Source organism: Branchiostoma belcheri, unplaced genomic scaffold, assembly GCF_001625305.1.
Source record: "Branchiostoma belcheri isolate BF01 breed outbred unplaced genomic scaffold, Haploidv18h27 scaffold139, whole genome shotgun sequence".
NCBI classification, from domain to species: Eukaryota; Metazoa; Chordata; class Leptocardii; order Amphioxiformes; family Branchiostomatidae; genus Branchiostoma; species Branchiostoma belcheri.
Genome location: NW_017802813.1, coordinates 34,342 through 43,814, shown reverse-complemented (window position 1 = coordinate 43,814; position 9,473 = coordinate 34,342). Strand labels below are relative to the sequence as shown.

At 45.6% G+C, this 9,473-nt stretch overlaps 2 protein-coding genes across 2 annotated transcripts in view; one reads left to right on the top strand and one right to left on the bottom strand.

The window, feature by feature from the left end:
• LOC109464468 (IgGFc-binding protein-like) overlaps positions 1-2,495 on the top strand; it is a 24,442-nt gene extending 21,947 nt beyond the window's left edge. The window contains exons 24-27 of the mRNA XM_019761461.1: positions 463-585; positions 1,364-1,522; positions 1,805-1,958; positions 2,125-2,495. Of these exons, the coding sequence (XP_019617020.1) occupies positions 463-585; positions 1,364-1,522; positions 1,805-1,958; positions 2,125-2,206 (518 nt within the window). The 3' untranslated portion in view covers positions 2,207-2,495. The remainder of the gene's footprint in view (positions 1-462; positions 586-1,363; positions 1,523-1,804; positions 1,959-2,124) is intronic.
• Positions 2,496-2,771: 276 nt separating this feature from the next.
• On the bottom strand, positions 2,772-6,275 carry LOC109464489 (fibrinogen-like protein 1). The gene is made up of 6 exons (XM_019761496.1): positions 6,050-6,275; positions 5,376-5,474; positions 4,986-5,169; positions 4,447-4,548; positions 3,644-3,860; positions 2,772-3,177 (listed from the first exon to the last, which is right to left on the bottom strand). The coding sequence occupies exons 1-6, from the start codon at positions 6,257-6,259 to the stop codon at positions 2,865-2,867; spliced, it is 1,125 nt and encodes a 374-aa protein (XP_019617055.1). The 5' UTR covers positions 6,260-6,275; the 3' UTR covers positions 2,772-2,864.
• Positions 6,276-9,473: the final 3,198 nt, after the last annotated feature.

Genomic DNA, 9,473 nt, shown 5'->3' with positions numbered 1-9,473 from the left:
ACTATTAAAGAAAATGATTTCATGATTCCACAGAAAATTGATGTTGTTTTTTTACACATTGTTTTTTACACAAGTTATTTTCTGTTTTTTGCTATTACTGTTAGTCACGGGAAGTGTCATGTAAACCGTACTCCCCAAACAAGCGAAAGTGATCGAGATGAATGAGTTCTCTGCATTATTGTCAGTTCTTTTTGCTTATTGTTCCTTTAAAATTTCATGAATTCAAATTCCTGACATGCCACCGATCTTGTGCCCTTGGGAAAGGCACTTAACATGACTTCCCTCACTAAACCAAAGTGTAAATGAGTTATTGTCCTGTCCTACTCTGCCTTGGTGGTGGCATAAAATAAGTTGAAAAAACTTGAGTGTGTCGTCACCATGTCTAGTCATGAAATGTTGGAATTAAGAAAAAAATATTTCACCAACATTTTAAATGATCTGGATCACATTCCTCTGCCTCAGATATTGATGAGTGTGCCTCCGGAGCCCACAGCTGCCATTCTGATGCTTCTTGCACCAACACTCCTGGTGGCTTCAACTGTACCTGCAAGCCAGGGTATCAGGGTTGTGGCCAAACATGCACAGGTATGTTGTAGTGGTGCAATATACATAATAATGTGTTGAATGAAAATTATCAACATAAAGCTTGTTAAATAACAGCTTGTGAATTGCATTGGTCCATGTTCTTTGATATGGCATATTTTCCTAGTTTTTTTTTAAAACTTCATAATTATAAACACTGAGAATGATCATATAGTAATCTGTGATTGCCAATGTCAGTTGTCTAATTTGAAATACATTTGTATAGGTCATCAATAATCTAATCATCTGAGGTAACAAATGTTACCTTTCTAGTTTACTAACCATACACTAATGACGATGAACTAGCTTAGTAGCGACAACCAGTCCACGACCCAGCTGTGTGCAACCAGCTGCAAACATACTCGGCACTACAAACTTTATGTTATAAACGAAAATGTTAATGTTCTTAAATATCTAGAGATCTGTCAAAAGTTGCAGACTGAGATGGCGGCCAAAGACCAACAAATCCAGCAACTGCAGGAGAAGGTAGGCCAGCTCCAGTCAGAGGTGACATCCAATGACCAAAGGATAGAGGCACTGGAACAGCGAAACTTCATCTATAGTGTTCTATCCGTGACCAATCCATTATGTGCTTTATTCATTTCTGAAGTTTACTCCCCCCCACCACACACATGAAAATGAAAGACAACATTCATCCGTTAACGTTAATTGATATAGTTTTAACCTTAGCCTCTGTCTCCGTCAGTCAACGGAAATCGTAATACTAGTACTTCACCATCTCCGATCTTATTGTATCTGTACGTGTAAACCTCGTCTCCAGATGTGGATCTGAAGACTCTGAAGAAAGAGATAGAAGCAAGGAACCAAAAGTTTATGGCCCTCTACAAGGCTAACGACATGAAAGGTCTGGCTACTAAGCTGTATACGGAGGACTGCAAGGTCATGGCGCCTGGCAGTGACACTGAGTACGGCCGAGACGGTGAGGATTATGTATGTCAAGTTATGGAGCTAGCTGCACCCTGGTGTAATGAGAATACTAATATATATATATATATATATATATATATGTGTGTGTGTGTGTGTGTGTGTGTATAGATTAGAAGAACGGAATAGGTCTCTCTATCCTTGTCGTGTGTGTCTGTGTGTGTGTGTGTGTGTGTATGTACGTGTCTTTTGCGTGCGTGTGTGATTTGATGATCGCTTACATGTACGTATGCCCGGAGTGCCATCAAATTAACAAGACGTCTTTTGCTAACGACAGGGGCAGAGAAGGCGTTTGTTGGTGCCTGGGCCGGCGGTGTGAAGGCGGTGGAGTTAAAAACTGAGGAAGTCGGACCGATGGGTAGTGACGTCATCTACGAACGGGGCACCAGCACCAGCAAGAAAGCGGACGGCAGTGTGGCTGACGAGGGCAAGTAAGTAACATGTTTTATGCTCGCTGCACGTATATGCACCTGACCTATTATAATCTTTCATACTGAGTGGATAGAACAACTATAAATGAGATGTTATATGGAAACTTTCTGAAATTGTAGTTACGTTGATAATATCAATATCAATTTTTTTCTTGATGTTTCACAGGTACATCGTTATTTGGAATAAAGTTGACGGAGAGTGGTTCATGTACATCGACATCTTTAACTCAAGCCTGCCAAGGAGCTAGAAGATGGTCACGGAAAATCGCGAATATCTAATCGGAAATCTTATAGAATATATAGCACAGAATTGTTTGTCAACGTACCAAATACCGGTCTTGCTTAGACATCATTATTGATTCATCTATTGCTTCAATAAATGGCGTTATACCATTTAGGTTCACGATTCATGGCTTAATTGTCATTGATACGGCCCTTTCTAACGACTAGAAATCTTGTAGAATGGTACAGAATTATCTTTGTCTAAGTCTTCTTGAGACACCAATATTGATTGAGTTTCTACTACAATAAATTGCGTTACGCGAAATTAAGTTTGCAATTGTGGCTTAATTCTTATTGTCATGTCCCATGCCCCACAACAAGGTTTGCAGATAGACAAAAAAAGTGCAAAGCATTCAAACTGCAAATACACGAAGTATGTATGTTTTAATTTAAGTAAAAACTTTTCATCCAACACAAAGAAATCTCTCACCTAGAGCTTTCGACCAGTGACTCTAGCTGGTCTTCCTCAGTAGACTGACCCAGTGAAGCTTGTCACGTGGCTTCTTTGAAGTGTGACGTCAACACTGGGTCAAAGGTATCTGGTAGATATCTGGTATCTGGTTTCAACTTTAAACATGTAACTACCAACACAGATGAACTTTCATGATACGAAGTAAGTATGGTTTACTGCGACTGTGGTCTGATTTTCATCGACACAGATTTCAGAGATTGCGTCATGAGCCCCCACAGCACCCCCTGGCTGTGCAGGCAGGAGCTGCCGCAGTTGCCGAGGTACCGGCCGTTCAGGAGCGCCGAGCCGCAGGCCCGGAACCACCAGCCTCCCTTCCCGCGGTGCTGGGAGCAGCTCCCCCGCAACACGTCGTTGTCCTTGTCGATGGTGGAGAAGCTCATCCCGTTGTTGATGGTCATGGAGTCCCCGGCGTTGCCTTGGTAACCGGACACCTCTAGTCTGTAATTCTGCTCCGCGTTTCCAACCCTGCAGAGATCAATCATGAAACTTGTCGTCAGTAATGGCCCGATTTTAAAATATGTACAGGACTAAGGAGCATGTGGAGATGGTTTGGCGACGTTTGAAAGGACCAGGTAGAAAAAAGCATGCTAGCAATTTAGCCTCCTGTGCAGGCCTCCAGGCGGGTAGGAGTTTTGATACTGCGTTTTGTAGAATTTTTAACGCGTTGTTTTGCCGGCCATCCTACAACCAGCCGCGCCCAGAGAAGGTTTGTACCCGCCACGGACCTTCTCTAGGCGGCTGGTTGTAGGGTGGCCGGCAAAAGAACGCGTTTAAAACTCTACAAAACGCAGTATCAAAACTCCCACCCGCCTGGAGGCCTCTATAGGAGACTAAAAGCAATCTTGGGAATCGCGGAAACACTCACAAGCACAGACACAGATGTAGTATAATGTATGGAACACTCGGAAGTCTTAAGTCTAAGTATCCATACCTGAAGGTGTTGTACTCTGCAAAGCGTTTTTCTTCTTGCCAACTCTCGAGATCGATCCTTAATTTGTAGCTCTGCTGTGACGTCAGGAAGTGAAGGACGTCGTTCCCGAGCCAGTATTCCCCGTCCTTGTTCCCGAACCCCTGTCTGTACTCCTCCCAGGTCCGGTTGAAGGGAACCGACCCGTCCTGTCGCCGCTGGAACACAGTCCAACCGCCCCCTGTACGATATGGCACAAGAAAAGAAGATACATACAGAATATTAGCCTGTATTTGTGGAGAAGACGAATCAGACTCGGGAACCAAATAGATCTGGACACTAGGCAAACAGATTCTGGTCCTGTATTATTGCAATCGATTGAAAATAAGAAACCTACGCCAAACATTTTGGAAAATCATATATTATTTGTTGCTTGAGTAACTGTTATTTGGCACATCTTATTACCAGGACGTCCAACCTTCACCGACGTATAAGAGTCCTACATTTGTAAACGTAAGAAATGGAAATAAAGCCACATCAACATTTTTTTGTTTCAACATATAATCACTAGACGTGGTGACGGCACACTCAAGGTTTTTTAACCTATTTTAATGCCGCCACCAACACAGGGGACAAGACAATACTCATTTTTACCTGAGCGAAGTGAGGAAAGTCGTGTTAAGTGCCTTTCCCAAGCGCACAAGTTCGGTGGCATGTCAGGACTCGAACCCGGGACCTCTTGGTTCCGAGTCGAGCACTCTGCCGCTACGTCACACGACCCCACGCAGGGGTTGACCCCACATCAACATTAAAATACGCGACCTGACCTGACGTGTCCATGTCACAGTAGACTTCCATCTGTCTGGGACCTGGACTCACGCTGTAAATCCCGCTTACTGTGGTGCCGGAGCGGAAAAGGGTTGAACAATCTGCGAAGAAATCGAGAAACAATCTTTCCGATTCTGCAAAATGTTCTTTGCATTTAGTGACGTACTTTGTTAAACTGTGTTAGTTTCCTCTGCATTATCTTTGTATTCATCAATTCATTTTCAAATGCTATATTAGTTATGATATTCATTTGGTAAGTTGGTAAGTCACTGAGTAAAGAGACTCTTTTTACACAACCAAGTCTTTAATTCAGCCGAAGTTTCTGTGACCGTCTGTCACCTTCCTCAGGGCAATTCTGACTGGTTCACATTGTACCGTAGCACAGGTGTCGCTGCTATAGATGTATTTCCAACCGTACAATATTTACATATCTGCACATATGCGGGATTACAGGGAAATGTATCCACAATGCGGTCCCAAACGTACGGGAGTTGGATATACACATAATTGTGGTCAGTTATTAAACAAAAGAAGTTACCTTCTATCTCGTACCCTTCCGGATCCGCGTCGTCAGTCTGTTCCTCCTCCCCATCAGTACTAGTCCTGGTGTCTTCCCTTTCCGCAGACGCCTGCACCAGGGAGTAGATTCCTTCTGTGTTGCGGCGGATCTGTTTGAAGTTTTCCTTTTCCTGAAGGAGCACCTTAGTAAGGCTGGAGTAGACCTAGGGGGGAAAACAGCCGGAAGAGGTAACAGATGAACATGTTACCAAAATTCGTCACAAAAAGTACATACACAAGTTGCATATAATGAAATGGTACATTTATGCTAATCATCGAAACGCAAATAGGTGGATCCGGGATTTGGCTCACGCGTCCGTCAATGACGCCTTTAGAATCTTAGTCGTTTGGCGCTTTCTTTACTACTGACCTGGACTTGGTCTTTCTGGAACTGTTTCTCTATAGCCTCCAGTCTGTTCTCTGTTCTTGTGAGGCGTGTCGTCAAGTCATCCACGGCAGTTTTCAGGTCCTGTAAACAGTATAAAAGCCGTGCATTGTTAAAAAATATAATACCTTTATCATATATCTAACGTTAACATTAATAATTTTACATGACGTAAGTCGTGATTATATTTTTGTGTACTTACGTGATGATTATGGCTTATTATCATATAGCCAGGACACGTCGACCAATCAGAAGGCTCCATTTCCCATCGGTTATCAAGCCGTAACCTCAAAAGTGGTCGGTTATTAGAATGGCCAACCACTTTTTGGACCGCGTGCAATTATACAGGGGAGAATACACTATAAACAGTAGTGTGAAGACTTGTAGTATTTATCTATTTAAAACGTATTGTAGTTTATTTTGAACAATTTATTAAAAAACACAATTGAAAAGATATAAATGAAATTTAAATGGACAAATACTAAACTGACGCCACCTCTAAAAGTGTCCAAGCCATGCATTTTGTAAAGAACGATTGTAAGTCTCTGACAAACCTGTAAAAAGAAAACGATGAGACTTAATCGTTTTAATATCTTGACGACAAACCTGTAATAAAGAAGACGATGTGAGTTAACCGTTATCATGTCTTGAAGGCATACCTGTAAGAAGACGACTACACCCTTCCCTCCCGGACACGCCTCCGGGTCTGTTCTGGGCACCACCACGGTGTGCGCGCATTGCTCCAGCCCGTCGCGCCAGATGTGAACAGTCCCACCTGAGGTCGCATTACCTCCATCCGCGGCAGAATCACCTTGCGCCACGCACAGGTTGATGCAGAATACTGCAAAAAGTAACGCAGTTGTCTTCATAGTGTTCACTCCTTGACAACACTGCGGTAAATGTGAGATCTGTCCCACATAGACCCCACATCCGGGAAGCCGGCCCCTCGTCTGTTTCCGTTGACAGGTCAGGCCACACAAGCTGTGTTAACAATACCTCTGAGTACATCTGTTAACGGTTAGGCCACAGCAAGTAATTTTTAGGGCTGACATCAGCACGCACGTTCAATTTTGTTGGATTTTGAAAAAAGCAAGAATTTTTGTTGCCCTCCGACAGTGGCAAATATGTTGAAATAACGACGATGAACTTAACATGTAACTTATATGACTAAGGTCTCGTTCCGCAATTACTCCGCGTGCAGGGTCCCAAATAGTGAGGCCGCAAAAAAATTGGGCCCGAAGAGCGTAAGTTTTGGTCGATCATAAATACCTTGTCATCGACCCCACCTGATCTGAAAAGGTTTTGAGATGAAAGCTTGTTTCTTACTGACAGGATTAGGTAGTGCAGTTTCGTCATCCGAGCGATCGTCGGACGTGTACGCTATTTTGTTCCGAGTAATGCGGTCCGGCACTGTGGGCCGCAAGAGGGCGTCTTGTGGGTTGTGGCTAATTGCAGTTATACATGACGTAAATATCGAATTCCCGGTTAAATTTTGGAATGATTTTGTTGTTGTTTACATGATGAGCGTGCTTCCTATAGAAATAAAAATAATCTCCGGATTTAGGATTTCCCGAGGGGTAGAGGTGTTCTAACCAACCTCATAAATCAGACTAACTCAGAGAGGCCCACTTTTTACTGACACATGAGGCCATATGCCTGCTTACTTTAAAGCATGTGATCTAAGCTGACCAATCCCTGTCGCCCATGGGATTAAGATGGGATTAACGGAAGGGAACAAAAACATTCCAACATCCATCTGTGTTTCTTGAGAGGTCCCTTTGCAATGACAGATGACCCGCGGGTCATCTGTCATGGCAAAGGGACCTCTCAAGAAACACTTGATGGAAAACGAAATTTACACACTTTAAGAGGGAAACAAAGCATTTTTATCTGTAACATTATCAGATATATTTTACTTCGGAAGGATGGCTGGGTTCTAAGTTAGTTAAAGCATGGGCAAAAGTCTCGTTTAGCGGAACTGCTCCTCGGGCTAACGCCCTCGGACGGCACCAAACTCCTCGGGTGGGCGGAGCAGTTCTATATCAAACTACACGTAGACATAATGCCAATAACCTCTACAAAGACGTGTGGGAAAAAATTCACCTCGAAAACTGCACAGCTGCGGAGCACAAAGCACTAATTTCCAAACTTGGGCGATATCTGCAGTCCTTCCTGCAGTAAAACTCGCGCGCTCTGTCAAAGGTCACAAAGCATGCCGGAAAATGACGCCTGAATTGGGGACCGTCCACTGTACACAAGTCTGGGGTAGGAGGCTTCCTGCCCTGGAGCGACGAGAAATTCTGCCCTGGAGCGACGAGAAATTCTGCCCTGGAGCGCGGAGAAATCCTGCTTCGGAACGGCTGGAATCTTGCCTTGGCGCGGTGGGAAATGGGTGTGGAGCGGTTGGAATCTTGCCTCGGCGCGGTGAGAAATGGTTGCGGAGCGGTTGGAATCGTGTCGTGGAGCGGTGAGAAACTTTTTGCGGAGCGTTTGGAATCGTGTCGTGGAGCGGTGAGAAATGGTTGCGGAGCGGTTGGAATCGTGTCGTGGAGCGGTGAGAAATGGGTGTGGAACGGTGAGAAATGGGTGTGGAGCGGTGAGAAATGGTTGCGGAGCGTTTGGAATCGTGTCGTGGAGCGGTGAGAAATGGGTGTGGAACGGTGAGAAATGGGTGTGGAACGGTGAGAAATGGGTGTGGAACGGTGAGAAATAGGTGTGGAACGGTGAGAAATAGGTGTGGAACGGTGAGAAATGGCCTGGTGAAGGCTTGTCGCGTTGTACCTATAGTCTTTCGTAGAGCTCAGACGAGAAGTGGAGGCGCTGGAACAGAAGTTACAGCAACTCCAGACGGCTCCTTCTCAACCGCCATCCTCTGCTAGTCCAGGCAAACCGACTCCCCCGGCGCTCGGCACGTCCGTCTCCGGCACAGCAGTGCAACACGACCCGAAGGCCGCCCCTCCTCCAGTCGGTGCCGGCGTGGCCAGCGGCAGGACAAGAGAAATCGACCGTGCAACTAGGTCCAGGGGATGTTACCATGGACACGCTACGCCAGGACGCTGATCTCCTCGCCAAAGTCCAGCAAAAATTAATTCCCGGACCTGGAATTCAACGAGCGGGCTAAGCCAGCCAGATCGACAGATAAGAAGTCCTCCCCACTCTCCCCCGAGCAGTTTGTCTTTATAGCTGCGAGTCGGCCGACAACAAGAAGTATGATGACCTATCGGCCGAGGAATTCCTAAGCGGGTCTATGGGACTTCTACTCTCCCCAGCCTTGCCATCCTGGGAGGCCAAGGGACGCACCGCCCTCCTCCAATATACGTGCCACCGCCTGAGAAGCTACCGCTGGCCCGTTGTTCGGGCGTTCCACCATGCCGCTATCGCCCGAGCACTCCGTGTTCCCACACAATTGAATTCCGATTGGGAGGACATAAAGGAGTTCTACTTCGACGGTGACGCCAGTAAGCTCAAGTCCAACACCACCGCGACCAACTCCACTCAGCCCACATCGACCACCAGACCTTGCTGGAAGTTTCAGAGAGGCGAATGCTCGACGTCAGCGTGCCGCTTCGAACACTACTGCGGGCATTGCTTCAGCCAGACCGGTCAGCGTTGCAAACACCCGGACTCGTCCTGCCGCCGCAAGAAGTTCGCGGACAAGAAAGTGAAAGACGAGAAAACATCCACGTCAGACTGACTACCAGCCACCCGAACCGTTGTAACAGTGCTAACTGACAATGCTAAATGGTCGTGCGACCTTTTAGTGTAGTGGTTAGCGTTGGTGACCGCCAAGCGGACAACTCGGGTTCGATTCCCGGTTGTGACCTGCTCGCCCCTTTCGGTTTTTACACCGTGAGTTACGGACATTCTGTCGTTAACAGTAGTGCATCAGGCGCTCTCACACAAACAGGTCAGAATACTGTTCCCTTTTCATATAATCATATGACTCCTGTAAATGACCTTGTTTCTTCCGATCTAATTAGCGATTTTGTTATCAATCAGACTATGGATATTCCTGCACTCGTTGTCAGTTCCGCTGCTGTCGTAGATACGGTCGTAGCCTCTAATGTTTTCACTGTACACCCC

Coding starts and splice junctions, on each gene's coding strand:
- LOC109464489 (XM_019761496.1), bottom strand. CDS start 6,259: ATGAAGACAACTGCGTTACTTTTTGCAGTATTCTGCATCAACCTGTGC. Junction 3,861..4,446: donor CTGTGACATGGACACGTCAG/GTCAGGTCGCGT, acceptor CATATCGTACAG/GGGGCGGTTGGACTGTGTTC. Junction 3,178..3,643: donor GCAGAGTACAACACCTTCAG/GTATGGATACTT, acceptor TGATCTCTGCAG/GGTTGGAAACGCGGAGCAGA.